General features: G+C 36.7%; 1 protein-coding gene across 8 annotated transcripts in view; it reads left to right on the top strand.

The window, feature by feature from the left end:
- Positions 1 to 22,236, top strand: part of KDM6A (lysine demethylase 6A) — a 164,041-nt gene that overhangs the window by 127,795 nt on the left and 14,010 nt on the right. For all 8 annotated transcript variants that reach the window (XM_050900719.1, XM_050900675.1, XM_050900692.1 and 5 more), the window contains 6 exons: positions 14,640 to 14,769; positions 16,301 to 16,406; positions 17,143 to 17,348; positions 19,711 to 19,775; positions 19,886 to 19,960; positions 21,847 to 21,995. In XM_050900719.1, coding sequence (XP_050756676.1) covers positions 14,640 to 14,769; positions 16,301 to 16,406; positions 17,143 to 17,348; positions 19,711 to 19,775; positions 19,886 to 19,960; positions 21,847 to 21,995 — 731 coding nt within the window. The remainder of the gene's footprint in view (positions 1 to 14,639; positions 14,770 to 16,300; positions 16,407 to 17,142; positions 17,349 to 19,710; positions 19,776 to 19,885; positions 19,961 to 21,846; positions 21,996 to 22,236) is intronic.

Genomic DNA, 22,236 nt, shown 5'->3' on the forward strand with positions numbered 1-22,236 from the left:
TGTTCCAGATAATTTGAATCTAATGTACAGATTACCAGATGGCCAGAGTAGGGGTTTCTCTTATTAAATAAAAATGTTTTTGAGTTAAAAGAAGCACAACAAATCAGACTTTTAAAAGCATAAGTAAAGTAAGAGTTTTAAAATACTTGGAATATTGAAATACTTTATAGCATCAGTTTGTACACTCCTCACTTTCTTTTCAAAACCTTTAGATTTGTTTCATGAAACTAGCTACTATAGAGAATATAGTTTAAAAGTCTATTTTAAACTGTAAAAAAGTTTTTGACCCCTGCACCTAATGGTGACATCAATATGTCTTTATTTCTAGCATTTATATGATTGTTTTCTTACAGAAGATCAGTAAATGACAGGTAAATTCATTGCTTCAAAACATGTATCCTTTTCATGGGGTTTAAGGCTTAATTTCTATAAGGAGCTTTGATGCAGCGCCTACAAAAGGAAAATCAGTTGTTTGGAATTTTTTTTTTCTTTTACTCATTAAGCACTTGTCTTTTATAGACAGAGTTTATAGGTACAATACAAGCAGTTCCCCTTAGATAAGAAACAACAGGAGCAATGTAGATGCTGGAAATCATGAAATGTTTAAAAAAAAAAAAATCAATCATGTTCAGTGCAGGTATTAAGCTCTTAAAAATCTTTTTTTTCTTGATACAAATAAGTAATACAGATTTAGTCTGTCATTACAAATCAGTGTTCTCATTGCAAAACTGATAAATAATCACAGAGTGGTTGAAGTGGGAGGTCCAGGAAGGGACCTCTGGAGATCATCTAATCTAACCTCCCAGCTCTCACAGCAGGGCGAACTAGAGCAGGTTGCTCAGGACCATGTCCAGCCAGGTTTTGAATACTTCCAAGGATGGAGGCTCCACAACCTGCGCGGACAAGCTGTTCCAGTGTTTGGTCACCCCTAAAGTAAAAATGTTTGTTTTCTTATCTACCAGTGCATGGGGTTATTCTTCCCTTGGTGTAGGACTTGGCATTTCCCTTTGCTGAAATTCATGACATTCCTGTTGGCCTGTTTCTCCTGCCTGTTGGTGTTCCTCCGAGTGGTCACACAGCCATCTGGTGTATCAGCTTGTCCTTCCAGTTCTGTACCAGAGATGGGTTTTTTGATAGTGGTGGTTTCAGTACCTATAGCTCAAGTATAGGAGCTGTCATGAGGTGGATTGTGCTTTAAAAATGCAGTCTTTCAGCTAGTTGTAAGTCTGTCGCATTACAGTGTGGATGGTTTTGACTCTTCAGAGGTATAAGTCTTGGTCCATCTTATATTCCAGTTGATTAACACATATGTTAGTGTCATTTTTCGTCTTTAGTCAGTAAGCTTGAATCATTTTAGATCAGATGCATAATGGATTAAGGCAAAAAGTGAGGCCAGCCACTAGGAAACCTGGCAATGATTGCAGTGTGATTGTGCAAATTGCATGGCATTTTCCCTAGTGTCTCCATTGCTAGTAGTACAGGATGGCACGGCCTGTGGAAGGCTAGGTTGTAGAAGTTTCAGATAATGCTTCTTAGCAGTGACTTCTGGCAAAGATGTTATACTGTAAGCTACAGTGGTATAGATATAGTGGTATAGTGGTATAGAAATGCAGCAAATTTAGCCACCTGTGCAATAGCCAGTGGCCTGTTGCAGAGGAGGATGGTGGACTGAGGGCAATAATATCTTAAACTGCTGCAGCTAAATCTGCCAACGTTCATGTCTGATGCGTAAGTCCCATATTCTTGACAGGCGTGTTGGCATTAGAATGATTAGGCTCATTTTATATCCACATAGTCAGCTTAAATGCATTCCTTTAACACTTCTGGTGGTTCCCAAGTCTGTCTTCCTGAAAAGCAGTGTAGCAGAACACTAAGCTCCAGGCCTTGACATTTCTATATGCTTCTTAGCTATTTATTTCTTGTCTCAGTGTTGTTAAATCACTAAAAATGGCAGGTAAACTCCCCCCTCTTTCCAAAGAAAAAGAAATGGAAATGCATCTGTGAGGGTTGCATAGTTTGGGTTATTGGTGTGACACTGGTGTAGTTATCAGAAGGTAGGAAGCTCCAGCAGAAGTCAGAGTGCTGGGATTTGATGGTTATATCCAGCAAGCACGTTTTCAGAGTCTCAAACCCAACTCTTTCATTAGATACAGGCTCTAACAATAAAAAGGATAATTTCATAGACTTCCCTGCACCAAGGAAAGCTGTATTTTGCCACAGTAGTAATAATTTTTTTTTCTAAGACTTCATGATTACTCTGCAACCTTCTGACACTTTCCTCCCCCCACACCACTTACAAGCCCTATATTTAGACATCCTGCACAATAGCAGAGCTCTGCATATAGTGTTGCTCTTATTATTGCACTGTACTGTGTCATCACTGAACAAATTTTATCATCAGAGTGAAATCCTTAGGCATGTTAAAAGTATTGTAGGAGTTTTTCATGGACAATGTTACAAGTGCCGACACTTAAAATACATGTCATGACAATGGAAAAGTATTTCAGTGGCTGGCTTAATTTTCCATTAAAGCTGGCAGCAATACTTCCAATTTTGTATTTACTTAGAAGGGTAAAGGTTTCTTTATGAAGCTTTGGAGTATATAGGTACTTTGGGGTGCCTATGGAGTACGAATGTGCTGGCAGGCAGAATTATGGTATGTTAGTTACATTGACTAGTTTGAGACATTCAGTCACCTCTCCTCAGACAGCTTTATGTTGTTACACGCTGAAACTTTATCTACACGGAAAAGCTATTTAACTGTAAACTCTGCTGTATGTAACTGTCTGGTATTAATGCACCATGTTATCAATCGTAATACATATTACACATAAGATAGTTTATTGCATTGAAAGTGGAGCAAACTCCACTAGACACAGTTTAGACAAAGCTTTTCAAAAGTAATTAATTCTCCTTCAAAGGTAGGTTGAGCTCACGCTTACATGTGCTAGCAGGGAGCCTGTCAGATAGGAGTTAGCTTTGCAAGTTCACACTTTGTGCTTACTGCTCACAGCCTTCCCTGTGTAGACTATCTCAAAGTCCTTAGATTTTCTAGGTAGTCTTTGGAGAGATTTACCTTCTTTCTCAAAACAATTTTATTTGAAATCCAAACATGCTGAGAAATTGAAATGACCATTTAGAGCACTATAATTTCTGTACCCATGTCTTATAGTTGTCGCCATTTGTGAAAAAGTTACATAAGATGCCTTTAAAGTTCACAGAAGTCCCTTTAGTCATAAGCACATGGTTATTGAACGTTTTGGTTTGTACTCTAACTGCTATTTTCCATACTGAACTGTGTTTACAGTTCTTTTAGTTGAAACGTTATCTGTATTTTTCAGGTGCCAGAATTCTTTTTGGAATTTTTACCATCTCAATATATTTTACTTCAAAATATTTTATTTGGGATTATATGGCAAATGTGGTGCTTTTGAGCATTACCCTTTTTGATGTTAAAAAAATGATAAAAGCATGTTTATATCCTTCTTTCACTGCACCCACATAAATCAGTTAAATGCAAAAAAGCTGCATCTGTTACTGTGATTGAGAGTTACTAGTTTCTAATGTACTGGGATTTGATGACTAATACTGAGCATGGTATAGCGGTCTGTAGGTATCTGTTGCAAAGCTACATTTACTAGAGGAGAGGAAAAAAACTATAGGGAGCTTATTTTGTTGTCTTTCAAATATTAAGTCTTATATTGTAATGTTCATTTTCAAGTGAAGTTTCTACACCTATTGCATTCATAAAAATGAAGAGTTTAACAGCTTTTTTTAATTGGGACAGTGTATGTGTTCTTGCTGGTAGAAGTATACAGATAGCTTTGATAACTGGTGTTAGGATGAGTGCATTGCAAATACACATAAAAGAAATTGTTCTGTCTTTACTGTAAAAACTGTGGCTTCGTTATAGCAAAAGAAGTTGAAAAAACTTTGTTGTGAGTGACACAGAAGCATCTGCAGGGGCGTTTCTAAGCAAATGTAAACTCTGCTGCAGGCAGGTGCAAGCCTGCTCCTTCTGCGCTTGGAGCTGGAGAGCCGATGCAGAGGCACCGCGGTGTAGCTCTCGCCTCAGCTGGTGTGCCAACAGCAGGCTTTTCGGCCAGTCACAGGCATGGCTGAGCGCTGCTGAGTGCTGGCTACTGAGTTCCTAGCTGCACCTTGTGTAAGGAGAGGCAGAGCAAATCTGCCTGCCAAAGACTATTGACAAATTCCAACTCGAACTTGTGAATTTAGTGCAGAAGGGCTGAGTTTTAAGCACGGCCAGAACCTATAGGTCGTTGCCATGACCTGCACGTTAAGTTTACTTTTCACTTGGCCAGATACTGCCACTGTGCTTTCTTTAGCTTACTCACTGGGATGATATCAAGTTCTGCTTTAAATTGTACATAAAAGTTTCTAACAGTATTCAGGGACCCTAATTATGAAATAGTGACCCTTAAAAAAGTACTTCCTAATGTGGTAATGAGGTCTCTTGACTTTTTCTAGTGTTTCACTTGAGTTCATATAGTCCTTATTTTTTCCCAGGCTCACGTAATCATTTTTCAAGGGAGTTAAGCTAATACTTTGCCCCATGTAGTTTGCAGACAGCTCAAAAAGTGTTAGATGTGCCTTTTACTTTCTTTATTACTGAGTAGAAACTGAGAGCTCCCTCTTCAGCCTGTCTGCACCTTAATTCAGCAAGGCAGAGGACTTAGAAGCTGGATAGTAAAGAAAGATGAACAATGGGAAAAGTGGTGGAGAGACTTTGGTTTTAGCCACTTGGAGGTCAAGAAATGCTTCAGTCTGGGCTGGGACTACTTTCACAAATTTTAGAGACGGGATCTCTCCTAGTCAAACTATGCTTGCTGGAAAGTATCTGCGTATGTCTTCAAATAATAAGGAGAGATTCTGAGAAATTTTGTGAGACTGGCAACAAGGTAACAATTGCAATGTTTTTAGGGTAAGCCTAAAGTGTAAAGGCAGTCAGACAGACAGTTTCCCATATGTGAAAATTCTGTTGTGCTCATTATTACTGTTCCTGACCTGTGCTAGGGCTGGTTACCTTTTAGGGAAAAGGTCCTGTCTACATGTTTTTTTCATACTAATAGAAATAATAACTCTATATAATATAACCAGTATATAATATATTAATTTTTTTCCTGCCATCCTTATATGTCTTACAGTTTACATACATGAATTTGAGGACAAGACTATCCCAGCCATGTACTAACTAGTTGATTAGCCCTTGCTTTGTTTTAAAACAGGTAGAGTTTGAAGGTGTGCATGCATGCACGTGATGGCTCAGGAGCAAAGCTCTGGGGAGAACATCATTGTCATAGATACCGTGTGCATGACTGACATAGGGAAGAATGTCTAGTGGGGAGAATACTGAAAGATACTCTGCTGAAAGCCCTGCTTATTTGCGAAATAAGTCAACCTTTATACATAGTGGAATGGAAGATGGTTATATACTAATATATCAGATACTATGAACTCCAATACTGCATGTTAACCTTTATTTTAACACAATGTAAGGTAATGCAAAAACAAAGAATTGAAAATACTTCCCATAGTACTGATTACATTTGGGTGCTATCTCTGTAAGTGGTATCTTGAGGTACAAAAGTGAATTTGTGACCAAAAGTATTGATTTTTAGAATTACTGTAAAATTGCAGAAAAGCAATCTACAATAGAAAACCAGAAAATAATTGATTTTTTTTTTTCCTTAAAAAAACAAACAAACAAAAGCCCCAACACCTGTGCTAGAATAAACTTCATGCACAGGGAGAGAGGAGCTGTCGTGTAGGATTAGTTTTTATATATTGGAGCTGCACTGGGTTGGGCCTTAAATATATTAATATTTTCCAGTTGTTACATACATACCCTTATTTCATTTGATATGTTCAGAAAGACATTCCAGCTTTATCTCTAATGTGGATAATTATATTCTGTTATCTTCTGGCGTATTCTTCTTGCTATCTGACAGTACTTACTTGATAGAGTCTGTTGCCCTGTTGTCCTGATGGTATTCTCTAGGGAAAAAAAGACATTTTGGCAGGTAGGAACAGGTGGATGTAACTTGCTTTTTTATAGCTGGAGCTCTAGATTAATAATTTTTCTTTTCATCCTCATTATTCTGCATTTGGCTCTGTTTACTATATGCTTACTTCAAAAGCAGAGTGTTTGTGTTACTTGTAAGTCACATTGAAATTCCTCAGAAGTCTATTTGTTAAATAATCTTTTTGTCAAATGCTTACAGGTTTAAAAAAAAAGTCTTCTTTAAGAGAACCCATTTTTACATCTTTTAGACCTTGCAGTTTTATTTGTACTTAGAGCACAAAAGACCTGAAATTATTAGCAGTTTGGGATTAAGTAATGCACAAGAGTTGATTCACAACGTAACTATAATTGACCTACTACAGGATAGTGAACTGCAGTATAATGAAGTTCCTCATCTCACGGGAGGGATTTTATCAGGAAGCAATATGGTAATACTAACCACGAAAAACTGACTTGTTTGTTAATGTTGCTAGGATTTTGCTTGTTGCTTAAGAACACGGGAACATCAGAGATATGGAAGTTCAGTGTTTTTTAAGGTAAAAGCAATTATTAGAAAAGGGGTTCAGAAATCATGCATTACAATAAAATAAAAATGGAAGTAGGCAAAAATAAATGCTGGGAGATTGTAGTTTTGCTTTATGTAAACAAGTGTCATCTTAATAAAAGCTGCTAAAGTGAAGCCATTAGCTGAAAGGAGATGCTTTGTATCATAAAATGCAAAACACATGCCAAATAGAAAACTCCATTTGATTCTTTTTTTTATTATATGTGAATAGGTTGTCTGGTCTGTAGGAACAGACTTGGTAAATGTTTTGTTTTGCCGAAGACTAAAGTGTGCGCTTAAGTAGGGCAAGATCATTGCAGAGGCTGAAAAGTTTCTTTATATCCATCTTCCTCGGTGAGAATGTTGAGGAAATATTTAACAGAGACCTATTCTGTTCATGCGGTGAAATGAGGTTGTTTAGGAGGCTGAGAAGAGGTCAAACAGAAGGTGCTGGCATAGCAATTGATACTTCTACAAGGAGCTTCCCTTGAAGGGCTAGACAATGTTCACTGAAAAGCTACAAGGAATTTAGAAATGCAGTAACTGAGCTATTGACTAAAATATGCAAATCTCATTAAGATGCTATTCTGGAGAACAGTAGAGTAACAAATGTGCTCATCTTGTTAAACTGCTGTTGGAGTGTACGGATGAAAGAGAATTGAGGAGGTGATTCTGGGAAGTGTAAGTGTGATTTGGTTAGTCTTCCCTACCAATAAAACTGATTGCAACAGTAAATTTTAAAGTAGTTATAAAACAACTAAATTATTATCCTTGGTAAACTGTGTACATAGTAAACTAAATTTCTTTAAGCCTCTGAGCAAAATAACAGATAAAAGAGTGTACTATTAAATTAATTATCCTTCCTTAGTTTCCTAGAGAAAGTCCCCTGTTGAGGATTAAAAGAAGAAAATATGCTAGGAATAACTGCTCTGAGTTTGTTATTAGAAAAGAGGATTGTTAATACATGGGGAAAAAAGAAGAGTGTGCTGCTTTGTCTAGTTGTGTATCAGGTCTCCTTAAAAAGACTTATCTAAAGCTCTTTTCTGTACTCTTAGAAATGTAAGTATCTTTTCCCTGTGAGCAATACTTCTGAAAGGAGAATTAATGAAACATTATCACAAGACTTGAGATTTAACACTCGAGCTGTTTATTTCTACTGAAGTGAAACCAGCTGATTTCTAGCTCTGTGTTTCAACTGGTGCATCTAATTGACATCCTGGAGGAGTGATGTTAAAAATCCAGTATCCGTGTCAGTTAAGAGAGTCCATCACCTGCCCTTTCTAAAACCAACGTGAGGTCAAGTCCTTCCTTTAAGCAGTGTAGAGAAGTTCCTGAATTGACTCTTTTTGTTTCTCATAAAAGAAATAAGAAATAGCTTATTAGTTTTTTGGGGTTTTTTTTAATCATTATTTAGTAAAGCTTGTTCACAGCCTTCAAAGAACAGGCAAAGCTCCAAACAAAACTTTTGTTTGATGATGACTTAGAGAAGTCCGTGCAAGAGGTCCTCAAACAATTCTGAAGAGCCCAGCTGGATAACTGGGCAACTTCCTGTCAGCTGAAAGTTGCTGTTGTCATTTTTATGGTGATATATGGAAAGAAAGACTAATTTGAAAACTCTAAGGCATTTCTGAACTTGAAAGCTTTACCAATTTGGCTTAATTGGGGATGGCAAATGAGAGATGTAGGCTTGATGGTAATGCGTATTAAAAGGGGCTAACATGCCTTTTTATAGTTCTTTTTGCTTGGTGTGCAAAGAGGAAGAGTAGAGAGCGATCCATTGAGAAAAGAAAGTGACAGGAGACCAGGAGAGATTAGCTGCCTCTCAAGGGACCTTGTAAAATGTTAAAAGTAGAGGACGGCAAACAGAAGATGGTCTGGGCTAAGCAGTCTGGAAAAGGGTCTGATAAATGGCCAGCATGTACACAAGCGTAGGAAGTAAGCTTCATGAGGAGGAGTGGGAAAAGCCATGCAGGGGTGAAAGTGGACTCGATGTTGAAGCCTGGGGCAGAAGCAAACTTGGGCTGATCTTTCTGAAGGTGTGCTCCCTGACAATTAAGCCTGCTTTGTGAAGTCAATTAGTGAATCAGTGGTTTGGGAACTCTGCAGTGGAGAGGCAAAGAACCTAAATCTATTTGAGGGGAAGTACTTTGTGGAGGAAGGAGCTGGATTAAGTTTGTGTTTTGTTCTTAAAAACAAAAACAACAAAAGCAATTCTTGTTTTATTGGGAGGTTTCTTTGTCTGTAAGCAAAGGACTTTTTTGGCTTGAAGGCAAAATTGTTCAATTGCTCTAAAGGCACATTACTTCTGGCAAGTCAACTTCACCATAGCAAAAGTTTAAAGAATAAAAATTGAAATATTGTGATTTCACAAGCTAAACCCTGCTTAGAGTAAGACATTCTGGTTTGTTTCAAAACACAAATACAGAAATCTGCAGATGGGAAGCAGAATTATCTGGGAGTAAAAAACCATAGGAAAGATTTATAGTGCAGGGGGAAGGCAAGCGTATGAAAAAGTTTGGTACTGCTTGTTACAATGCTTTTCTTATATAAGTCATTAATGTGATTCTGTTTGTCTTGTAGCCTAAGAACAAGGTGATTAGCAAATGAAATAGAAAGGAAAGATGTAAAAGTCATTAAGAAAAGAAAAAAAGGAACATTACTTCTTACATAACATATAATTAACCTATGAAATTCACTGCCAGCCTATACTATTGAGGTCAAAACCAGAACAGAATTCAAAAATTATTAGAAATACATTTGCATAATGAGAAAATCCACAATTCTATTGTAGGATTTTCTGTAGGTTTAAAAAGAAAGATCTCTGGGAGTATTGCCAGCTAGTACCTGGTTGTGAAAGGCTGGAGTAGAGAATTGCATGATAAACAGGTTGCATAATTATCTGGCATTACTTGCATTTAAACATAATGTAAGCTTGACTTGACTTCTTTGTATTCCCCTTTGAGAGCTCATCTCTCTTTCTCTACTGGCTATAGAAGGAGCTTGGGGAGGTGAGCCTCAGAGAGCCCAAGTTAGGCGTTGTGAGTAACTGCCTCCTTCCCAGGGTGATGGGTGTTGACAGACATTTTTCTGTGTTTTTGTAATAACTTGCAGTATGAAAGCAATTAATTGTATCCACTAATTGCTAAGAAAGGCTGGGTATTTCTGTTTTGAATCAAGACTGGGTGAAGTAAGTACTGTGCATCCCAGTGCTTCAACTGATTCCTTCTGCAGGCACATTTTTTAAAAGTTTTGTTCATTCTTCTTTCTAGATTAATTAATTCTCATAGATTTGAGAGAGAGTATCACATAAATCCACAGTTCCTTATATTCATGTTAAATGTGATTTTTATTTGGGGAAGAGAGGGTATTAATTTTGTTCTTCAGAATAACTATAATCTCTTGAGCAGTAAAACCTTGTTAATTCTCATGTAACTAATCCTCAAATAATAATTCACTTAGACTGACTTCACAACAAAAATAACTGCTTAAGTGCAAATGATTATAACTCTGTTTTGGCCTGTAAAAGTGTACCTAAAATCCAAATGTACAGATAACTGGAAATTGTTTACAAACTTTTCATTATCATCAAAAAGTCACAATCTCCCAATTAAAAACAAAAAGGGCAAATATTTTTAAAAGTACTGAAGCTGAGAGTTCTAGAAAACTCACAAATGAAGTTTGGAAGAGGAAAACTATAGCCAAGAATGAAAAAGAAGAAACACCAAAAAACATAATGCTTAATGACTGCACAGAGTTATTAGAATAGTCAGTAGAGGCAAGAGAGTTCAGTAAATATTTTTGTTCTGTGCTTGGGAAAAAGGCAGATATGATGTTCACATCATGGGATGTATGATAACACACTCTCTGTTTTCACAGTAATCAAGGAGAAGGTTAAACAGTAGTTTTACTTAAATTTGGCATTTTCAAGTCAGAGGCCTGGATAATGTACATCCATGAGCTCTGAAAGAGCAGGCCAGAGAATTGTTGTTTATCGTTCATACAGATTTTTGTTAATAGTTCTTGGAAAACAGAAAAAGTTCCAGAGGACTTGGAAAGCACTATGGAACTACTTTCTGAGAAATAGACGTAATCCTCTCAGTCTGACATTAGGCTTGAGCAAAATAATAGAATTATTGAGGTGATTAATTTAATAAATGTAAAGGATAGTAATTAATGATAATGATTCCTGGTTCTCAGAAAACAAATTTTATCATGTTTAATATTCTTGATGTAGTTGAGAGTTGTATAATAAAATAGAGTTAATACAGCTGTGTAACCCAGTTGGCTTTAAACTTGCATGATACCTTTTTTTAGTCAACTAGGATGATGCAAAGTCAATACAGTACCTATGAAGTATATAGCAACTACCTGGTAAGTTTCATGTAATTGTAAATGTTTCAGTGATACTGCCTTGGGATCAGATTTTGGTCTTGTTTTATTTAGTTTTTGATAGTGATGTAGGGCTCCAACAGGGGAGTCTCTAGGGCTAGAGCAGCTGGAGTCCATCTTCCCATGGGGCAGGGACATCTCAGCTGCATAACAAGCTACCGAGTTGTCCATGCAGTGAAAGTAGTAAACTCGAGGGAAGAAGTGTGGTAGGCGGATGAAGGCATCATCTCAGGCTAAGCCATCAGTCTCCGTTTGTCAAGAAGTCCCTAAATAACATTAAATTATTTGCGTTAGTATTTGCTAAAAGCACAGACTGGGGAGTGAGTGCTGTATAATGAAGAGGAGAGTAACTGTTGCAAAGCAAACTGGGTCACACCTCTGCTTCTGGTTAACTGGGTGTTTTGGTATAGCCAGAGGGGAAGTTGTTCTCTAAGACTGAAGGCTGTAAACTGTTTTTAGAATGTGTGGGAATGTATCCTAGAAAGTAGTAAAATGGAAAAAAAAGGGTGTTTTAATGAATCTGATGATTGATTATTCAAGAGATCCCATAATGGCATGAAATTGAGGCACCTATTTCATCAATAGTGGTTGGAGTCGCTCGTAAGCATGGCAGTTGGAGTTTGGTCCTCAGGGTAAAGCAGTTGCATGAGTTGTTGCTTTTACCCATCGAGCAAATTGCAGTGGACTGAGAGCTGCAGCTTTGGCTCAGGACAGTGCTGCACATCAGAGTCCACCCCTGTCCTTACCTTTCTGAGGCTGACAGCTGCTCCTGCCTTCTCTTCCCACTCCGTGGGAATGAAGGGTGTTCTCCTGCCTGCGCAGTCTATGAAGAGCGAATTCCCTCTGGAAAGTCAATTTAAATGAATGAAGCCTGTCCTTCTCTTCAGTCCTCCATCACAGCGTTGTAGGTGACTGGGCATCCAGTTTCTTTTCAGGGTCTAAATCAGGCTTGTTTTTTCTCAAGCATTGCATCTGTTTCATCTTTCAGCCAGTATGAAATCCTCTTACAAAAAATACGCTCTTGAAACAGAGAGATGTGAGATTTTCTCCTGGTTGCTGTGGTCAAAAAGTGTCTTTAACTTCCTTTGCACTGGCCATAGTTCTGTATTTCCAGAGGTGGAGAGGCCGGCAGTGGATACTCACACTGCTTAATTTCAGGTGCCGGTAGCAAATCTTTTTAGTACTTCTGTGGTGTTTTTTATAATTTCCGTTGCTCTGTTTTGCACACTATGAATTACAGCATTATTCTTTAATAGCTCTCTTGCATTGTTATTAATAGTAAGTTATTCTGATTCATAGTAAAAAAGGGTGATCAAGTGAAACTGGTCTGTTAAAGACAACTTTAAATATGCTGCCCGTCTGTTTCCTGTGCCACTTGAATTACGAGCGTTTTCCTATCTCAGCTTTGCTTTTCTTTGGCCCCTTTCCTCTCTTGAAATTTCCGCACAGAGTTTTAGTAACTTAATAGGAGACTGTGGCATACATTTGGTAGTATCAGCTTCAAGTGCTGGGTTTATGAGATACCTCTGTTCATCTGATCTTTTGCTCTGTACTGTCTGCTTCTTTGTCTCCTTTGCCTTTTCAGACCTGTAGTTTCTCTAAGTGTACAGGAGTTTCTCCTTTTTGTATTGTCCCCCTTCCCTGAAGACCCCGCATACCCTGGCTTTACTGAGCTTTCGCCGTGGTGATTATCTTGTTGTGACTAAAGTAGCTTAGGTCATGCTAGTTCTGAGCAATGTCCCTTTTTCTTCAGGGTCAGTCTTTCTCATCTTCCTTGCCTCAGAAATTGCCTGAGAACTGTTTATCAAACTGAATTTTGTCAAAGTTCTCTTTGATTTTTAATACTATGCATTTGCTTTTCTTGGTTTTATTTTTCAGTTTGGTAATGCAAAGATTATAGTTACTTCTAATACCTGCTATTCGGATTATACTTTCACTTTGTATAGATGGTCTGAATCTCAGATTCATGCAACCGTGGTCGATAAATTTCTCTGGGTAATGGTGATTTTATATTGCCATGGTTTTTTCTATGTTTTTTTGGGTGGGGACAATATAATCTTTGCAAGAACTACATCAGACATTAAGCATTGGTCAGTGAGTTTTTTGCCAAGTTGGATGATGCCTAATCAAAGCTTCCGCATTGCTCTTTCAGTTTCTTTGAAGTTGCAATCTGTTCTGGCATTAGACTCACCTAGCACAAGGAGTAAGCTGTGTTTGGTATTTTGACAGACATGCTTTAGAGACAGTTGTTAAATATGTCTCTCTGTATTGCTCTGATCTTCTGTCAGAGGAGAGCAATGTTTAAGTTAGAAAGCTGGCATAAGTTCTGAACTGAATGACTGACTTGTTTGTCGTGACGAGCACCAGTTTCTCAGGATGCTCGTCTTTGCTGCAGCCTGGAGTACATGAGATGTTTGCTCATTTTCTTTAAAGTGTTTGTCATAACAGTCAGTCTGATGTGATCTCAAGCCCCAAGTCCATCTTACTCGTGGTTTGTGGTAGCTTGATGTGAAGCAGTGCTCTCACATGCCAGCATCCAGCTCTACAATGTTTCTCAGTGCCAGTATCACAGTTCCTGTGTTTTAGAGACAAGCTCTATTGCTGGGAGTTTCATCTAAGTCAGCTGTATTTTCTGCTGAAGACTGTTGTTACCAGAACAACTTTTTTGTAACCGGTGAGTTTTATGAAGATACATGACTAAATTATGCATTAGAAACATCCCATTTTGTGGGGTGTTGAGAGGTGGTAACAACAGTTAGTGAATCAAGTGAGGTTGGAGGAAGGGTTTGAATAGTGTTTAGTTGGAAGAATTTTGAAGTAGTTGAGTCATTTTTAACAAACAAAAATTTAAGGGATGGTTTTGTTAATAAATACTTTCCTGATGATGGTGACTGGAAATTGAATATAGACTAAGCTTAGAATGCAGATTTTTCAGGTCATTCATTGCAGGAGAAGTTAACATACTTACAGTGGGTTATCCATGTCTGGAAAATCTCCAGAGAAAGGCTGCAAATACAACAAGCGAGGTTCTTACTCAGGTACACGTACGGGTGTTGACACAGCAACTCACTCAGGGTAGGTCCTTTCCTCTGTTGCTCAAACAAATGGATTATGCAGCAGTGGCTCCTTCTGGCTTCAAAAATGTGTAAATCAGAGACGGATAGGTGGTTGTTCAGTGTGGTGTGGTTAGTGTAGGTGTAGTTGTTTTTTGTGACTCAGCAGTTTTTTGGCTGAGGCATTGTAATTTTCTGACTTTGTGCTCTGCCACAGTGCTGTGCAGAGCATTACTGGACTGCGTTATCTCAACTGCTGTGAATTGATCATCCACCAGCCAGTGCCGACCTAATAAGGTTCTTCTCTATTTGTAGTTGAAACCTGCTTTCTCTGTTAAATTTTGTCAAATAAGTCATACTTGCTTTTATTTAAAATGGCCATATTTTTAACTAATAGTGGTGATGTTGCAGATTTGGCAGGCAAAGTGGGAATTATTTTGAATAATATCAAATTATATACTGAGAATTCTTGATTAAAATACATGAGCTTTATTTGCAGCTTGAATTACGGTTTCTCCTTATACATCATTATTTTGCAGAAGAGATGACGCTAATATGCATTTATTTTATTTGTCAAGTATTGACAGAGGCAGCTCTTCTTTCCTTTTAGGAATCTGGGTAAAAATGGCTTATCTAACAGTAGTATTCTATTGGATAAATGCCCACCTCCACGACCACCACCTCCACCGTACCCTCCCTTGCCAAAGGACAAGCTGAATCCACCTACACCTAGTATTTATGTAAGTAAATCTAATGGTAGAAGTACATTGCTGACTGTCTTTTGTAATTGTTTGGATATCTGAATTACATAATGTAATTATTTTAAAGGTGCACTATTCATAGCTGAGTTGTAATTACAGTGCTCTCCCAAGTAGTGTATAAGCGGGAAAAATGCTAACCTTAAAGAAAATTTTGAGACATAGTTTGACTCTTAAAGTAATTGTAAATTAAGAATTTCAGTAAACAAGAGGAAAAACAGCTTCAGAATTTTTTTGTTTATTTTTTAATACTCAAAATATAGGCAGAATAAGCAAAACAGTTCATTAGATACAATGCACAATATTTCAAATATGTATGTACATTTTTTGCAAGTGACAGTTTAGGTATAAATGAGCAAGTAATTAAACTCTCCTAACTATCTGCTTCAAAATATAGTAAAGAAAAAATTAATAAAAGTTGAGGTAATGTTAAGAACAAAATGTCATTAGGAAAAGGCAAGTTTTAGTTGCATAGTATTTTCTTATGCAAGCATTGAAAATTCTGTTCTGATAATAAAGTTTCATAATGGCTTTATGAAGAGTTTGAGCTGACTTCCTTAGTAATAGAAGAATAAATTGTAGGATGTCCACTTCCTTGGTAACAGAAGAATAAATTATAGTATGTCCATACAGCCAGTGTGAAGACCTCAAGTTAGCTTTGGTCAGCTCAGCTTGGGGACCAGAAGCAGTCAGCACTTTGGTCTGATACTACACAAGCAGTCTGCCTGAGAGCTAGATTAAGTTGGAAGCATTATTGCTTCCAACACTGCAAGTGTTGCATCTGAATTAATCTACCTTATTAAAAGTCAGTCACAGCTTTGTTGAGTCCATACAAAACTGGTAAGTCACTGTTCTGCAGTATACTGTGTAGATGTGCCAGCGTGGGTCCCAGTATTTGGGAACTCTGTGTTGTGTTTTGTTTATTGAAAGAGATGTCTCCAGCATTTTAAAAGATTCACAACTGAAAAAAAAAAAAAAAGAAAGGAAAAAAGATGGGGTAGACTATAGCATAAAATTGAGGTTATAGGTGCACAAAAGTATAAGAAAATCAAATCAACCTTTCTGGTTAACATGAGATATACTGTGAGAGTAGGCTTTTTAATTATGCTGTTTCTTGTATGCATTATCTGTAGAATTAGCTTTTTTGACTTCTGAAAAGAAAGTCAGTATATTATCTTGCTCTTCAGAGAATTCTGTAGATTTAGGGAATGTACAAGGCTACTGTCAGATAAAGAAATAAACTGCAGGAAACCTGAGTTGCAAAAGCCGAAGCAACCTGGGAATAATTCATGCCAGGAAATAAATTGCATTAACAAATTAGTTTCAGGAGTGAACCCAGCTTTTAGCATGGAAAGGGTTGTGTGATGTAGCTATTCATTCCCCACAGTGCAAGGAAATGGAAAAAATTCCTGTCATCTTTCTGTTGTTTCTCTTTTTTTTATTATTCTTTCTTATTTTACAAATAAGGAGTCTAAATTCATCTGGCATCTAATATTCCATTGTAATTTTACAGTTGGAAAATAAACGAGATGCTTTCTTTCCACCTTTACATCAATTTTGTACAAATCCAAACAACCCTGTTACTGTAATACGTGGCCTTGCTGGAGCGCTTAAATTAGGTAAGTTTATATTATTTTTTTTTACTTTGGAAAAAAATGTATGTGTTTTTTAAAAAGAAGTCTCTCAGTTCTTAGAAGTGGATATTTTATTTCTGTAATACAGTATTACTTGTGTATTCCAAGTAATTAGGGTAATGTGTCATTTCTCCGTTTGCTACTGTTTCTAACCTTGATCATCTCCCCAAAAAAACCCCAAAAATCCAGCAGATTTTGTTGAGCACAGAGAGGAGCTGAGCTGTGGATATGGAAGCTTACAGATAGACTTTTTTCCTATGAAAAATATGGCTACACGGCTTTGTGCTTAGATTTAATGATCTCTAATCTGACTGTGTACAATGTTTTGAACTCTGTAGACAGAAAAACTATCATTGCTGGTAGGAAACGTGTTATATGATGGAAGTGCATTCATAAAACTGTGGTCTGAAAAATACTTTATTGGTAATAGATTTAAACATTGTTTGCAGATCTGTTTACACAAGGCATGTAAAATGTTTCTTGGAATATAGTCCATACAGTAGCTGCCAAGTTTTTTCTAAGCTTCTACTGTTGTGTGCAGAAAAGCTTTTTGAGTGTTAATCATGAGTGTTAATTATTAACCTACAGGTGGGCTGTGTTATGAAGGCTGGGCGCAGGGGGGAAATGCTTTCGTTTAAACCTTTAGATAGCTTTATTAATTTTCTTGAAACTTTTTATTATATTTTAACTGTCATTTATGAATTTTATTGCTATTTATTAGATCTAGGACTATTCTCCACTAAGACATTGGTAGAAGCAAATAATGAACACATAGTAGAAGTAAGGACACAACTACTGCAGCCAGCAGATGAAAACTGGGACCCCACTGGAACAAAGAAAATCTGGCGTTGTGAAAGCAGTAGATCTCATACAACAATTGCTAAATATGCACAGTACCAGGCCTCCTCATTCCAGGAGTCTTTAAGGGTAAGTCCATTGTTATTATTTAAGTTACAATTCACAAACTGTATACTAACTCTGGAACCAATTAATAATGGCTATTGAAAACAAATGGAAGCTGTTCAGGAAAAGGAGACATTTCCATTAGCATGAAGAGCACAGGTAAATTTACAAAATCTCTTTTGAATAGAGGGTCAAATAGTATATAGGGCATTCCTCCCAAATGCTTCATGTAAAACTTAATTTTCTTAATGTAAAACTCCTGGCTATTACATAAACCTTGTTAGCTTAAGCTTTCATATAATAAAATAAACAAAATTCATATTAAAATATTTAGAACTTAAGATGCTTTTTTTTTTAACTTGTATTGCTTCTAATTTCACAGATGCTTTGAAATCAGATTTCTTTGTTCTTCATAGTATCCTGAATTAATTTGGATGTGGCTTATTAGAAGTTTACACTCATGCTTGTCTTTTGTTGGGTTCCAGACATAACAGTTTCTATTTAGTTTAGAAGTTGTTAGAAATATGTGGCAGTGTGAAATGTTTGAAATGTTATTTTATTGGTATTACCTTTTTAATATTTTTGCTGAAGTAGTGAGCACATCCTTGGAATTAGCTGTGGGCATTCCTCAGAGGTTTATGTTATCTGGTGTTATAAAAAGATTAGGCTACAGTGGAACTAAGACAAAAATATATTCTTGACCAGTTGTTAATTAGAAAATAGAGAAAACACCAACGTGAGGAATTGAATTGCAGTTTTCACTGCCATTACACAGAAACAGCAATGGTTTCACTAAGAAAGGAAAGAGAAATTCTAAATTTAAACTGTGTGCATTAGAGGAAAGGATTGGAAACAAAGAAGTTAATCAGTAGTTGAAGAAAAGAGAAGGGAAGGTTGTCACAAGGTTTTGAGCGAGACTGATAGAGGATGAGAAAAAGAAACAGGAATACCATTGGGAAGTGGGGAGCACTGAAGTCATCAAGAGCTTGGGACATAAATGGGATTTTTCTTCCTCTGCAGTGGTAATAAATTTAAGTAGGATATTGAATGAAGTTTTCTGATGCCCCTTGAACAGTTGCACCAGCATTGTATTCTTGTACATCATTCCAGAGAGGCTGGAGAACATTACTTCACTGGAACGTTATATATATATACATGTTTAATAACGTACATAATTGATCGTATACCAGCTTGTCAGCAGGAAAGGTTCAGCTTTGGATATGCACCCAGAAGTGAACTGCAGGATTTTCTGATTATTTTTTTTTCTCTCTGTTACAAATTGGTGGTAAAAATGCAATACATAAAATAATTTTCAGAATGATGATTTTAATTTTTCCCTTGGAAATCAGAAAGACAGGTACGTGCGTCCTTTGCCTAACACTGCTTTGACCCGTCCTTAGGTGGCTTTTCACAGTGTTCAAATGAAAGCTTTGTTTCTTCTTTCCACAGACACGATGGCTTGCCCTAAGTGATCTTTTTTTTTTTTTAATTCCTCTAACAACTGTTACATTGCTTTTCTAACATGTCTTGCAGTATGTGATAAATCCATCATCACTAGGTAACTTTTTGTTTCTCTTTGTCCTTCATTCAAAGGATGAATAAGACTTTCTCAGGTACATAGGACAGTGACATTTAACAACAATCCCATTCAAAGCCAGAGATCTTTGGATAGCCTCCAGGCAGTTCTTTCCTCCTTTTTGGGTTTTTTTTTTTGTTCCCCTTCTATGTCCGTATACTTGCCAAAAAAGAAGTCTTTAGAACAGGGTTTTGAGCACACTCTGCTAAAAAGATCAAATTACATCATTTAATATTAGTTAGATTTTTTCCACTAGTCATGGTCCTAGCTACTGCAGTGCTAAAATAGCATGTGGCTATGAAAAATTCAAAAGATTTTAGGTAATGGATTTTATAAAATTAATTTTATAAATATTAGTCATCCTAGTTTCGTATCAGAATACCTGCTTGACTTTGAAGGAGGGTAAATGTTCTAGTCTGACAAAGTTAACAGTATTCCTTAAGATTGGATTCCAGTTCACCTGCATAATGAAGCAAACCAATATACTCATTTGCAGCTGTAATGTAGGCGAGCAGAAATGTTTACAGTGTAGACATTTTCTGTTTTCCTGGCCTGAGCTTCACTGAATTTGTAGTCATGAAGAATTTTTTGCAATGGCTTTTGACTAATAACTTTTTTTTTAATTTTCTTAACAGTAATATTGACATAAAACCTTAGATACAGATATTTTAAAGATTATACCAGCATCTTGAAACAAATGTACTTATCTGTGTGAACATGTTATCACTTTATACCTATATGTTTTATATTTTCTTACTTTCATGTGTATTTATATATATAAAAAAACATTTCCACAATTAAATTTTATAGGAGGAAAATGAGAAGAAGAGTCACCACAAGGACCACTCAGATAATGAATCCACATCTTCTGATAAGTAAGTGTGGTAACTTTGTGATAACTGTGATAATGCTGTAGTTGGTTTTATGTGGTTTTTTACATCATTCCCATTTTCACATTCACCTGTTACATTTTTTATATTTGCAGCTCTGGGAGGAGGAGAAGAGGACCTTTTAAAACAATCAAGTTTGGGACCAACATTGACCTGTCAGATGACAAAAAGTAAGTTGATTACAGTTTCTCCTGCTCACAGTGGTATTCTACAGTATGATACTCCTTCTGGAAAACAAATGCATTCTTCTCAGACATCAGTCAGTCTGTTGATAAAGCCAATTCCAGTTGCACACCCCATTTCCACAATGAAATTGTTACCTTTCATCTTTAAACTGTTGTTATGAGTCCTTCTCATGCTAAAATCTCTTTTCAAGCCTTTTTTTCCAGGATCTTTATTTTTCAAGAAATGAACTTAAACATCCATGAGAAACTGTTCTTTCTAGTCCTCCTTCTAATACATTCCCTTTGTTTCATTCTGAGGCTTTAAATTGTTTGCTTACAACTTTAATTATTTCTGACAATACGAAGTTTTCAGTCTTTGCACAGAAATTGTAAGATTAAAGTTTTTTTCTTTTTTGTTTGTCTGGATTTTTGTTTATTTGGTTTTTGTTTCCTTTTGTTCCTACTGTCATCCTTTCTGTTTCCACTTTTTCATAGCTCTTGCTTCTCTATCCAGGAACAGGGTTCAAAATATGTAGTAAAGACCAGACCAATGCTTACCTGTGGACAAGCCATGATACCTCTCCCAGAACCTCAAAAAAAAAAAAAAAAAAAAAAAAAAAAGGGAATAAATTGATTATTCTTTAGACTACATATCCTTCTGTGAGTAGATGAAGGTAGCTCAGAAAAACATCAGAAAGTATTAGAAATACTGTGAAAGCATGGTTTTATTGTCCAGTAATAATTTTTTATTTGGTTCAATATCTAGTTAGTATATATTTCCATAAAAGATCCAGCATGTCTAGGCTGTCAGTCCCGCCAGGTGCAGTACAAAAATTCTGATCTACTTAAATCATTAGAGCAGAAGAAAAGGTTATGATGTTTGAAACTGGGGAATAAGGCCTGCTTAAGATGCTGAGGTCTTTTGTGGTATAGTCACTGAAAGATCCATGTGTGTATGTAGGTATGTGATTAGAGATTGTTACAAGATTTCAAATATTGATGCTGTTTTTTTCTAAAGAAAATTCCATCTGTAGATACAACATTGTTGCTAATAAACTAGCACTCTGAGCAAACCATTGGGAGAGAGACTTTAAATTAACTTAAGCATAACTAACCTGAGGCTCATAGGGAATTGGATTTTGATATTTTAACTAGTCCTTGTAGGATCCCAGGTACATGCCAGATCTTCTGATCTGCAGTCTCATCTTTTGCTACAAAACTATGTTTCCCCTCAACTAGCCTGTCAGATTTGTGATTATATTTGGAAATATTTTAAAATTGAAAGAGTAACACAGATACCTGGGTGACATTACAGAGCTCCACACTTAAGTTTTGGGATTTTTGTGTTTGAAGATCTGTGTTTTTCTTAATGCAGGTATTCATTCTGTAGCACATCCATGTCATTAACTTCATTCTTGGTCACAGCAATTGTGTGCACAGGCTAGGGTACGTTTAGACAGTCTTCTTCACGTATGTTGTAGCACCATATCATTTGGCTCTTGAAAGCATGGTTAACAGTTTCTGACTGGCTGGCTTAGAGTGTGGGGAGAGCACAGCTCTGTTTTCACTTGGAAGAGATGTACACCGAGGTGTAAATTGCAAGCAGAATTTTCTGGCAGTATAGCAGCAGACTGGCTAACTGCAAGAGTGAGTCCAGTCACCCTGGCTTTTAGCTCACCCTTAAATGAAATTGTCATTTAAATTTCTGTAACTGTCAAGTAAGGGTATTGCATTATCTCAACTTCCCTCTTAAGAGATGCTAAGTTATATAGCAGTAGGTTGTCTGCTCCTTTATCTCCTATGCTAACAATTTTTTGAAAATGTTTATATTTCCCAAACTCTTCTAAGAGTTTTAGGGATTCACAGTTTGTCGATTTGCTATTTTGCTGCAGGTGGAAGTTGCAACTCCATGAACTGACAAAACTTCCTGCTTTTGTACGTGTGGTATCAGCAGGCAATCTTCTAAGCCATGTTGGTCATACCATCCTGGGCATGAACACAGTGCAGTTGTACATGAAGGTTCCAGGAAGCAGAACACCAGGTGAGTATAATCTCTTTGCATGAAAAAAATCAGGTTCTACTGCTGTGGTATTGATTTAACTGCACGGCAGATTTTCCATATCTTACAGCATGCCTAAACATGATAAAATTGTACATATTCAGTATTTTTTAAATTTCTTGTTTAACTGAACTCTGCGTGTACGAAGTAATAAATTACCTTACAGTGGAAATTTCTGGATTTCTGCAGTGCTAGGTAGTTACCATACTAACCTCTTGCATGC

Source organism: Gymnogyps californianus, chromosome 1 (genome assembly GCF_018139145.2).
Source record: "Gymnogyps californianus isolate 813 chromosome 1, ASM1813914v2, whole genome shotgun sequence".
Classification (NCBI taxonomy): domain Eukaryota; kingdom Metazoa; phylum Chordata; class Aves; order Accipitriformes; family Cathartidae; genus Gymnogyps; species Gymnogyps californianus.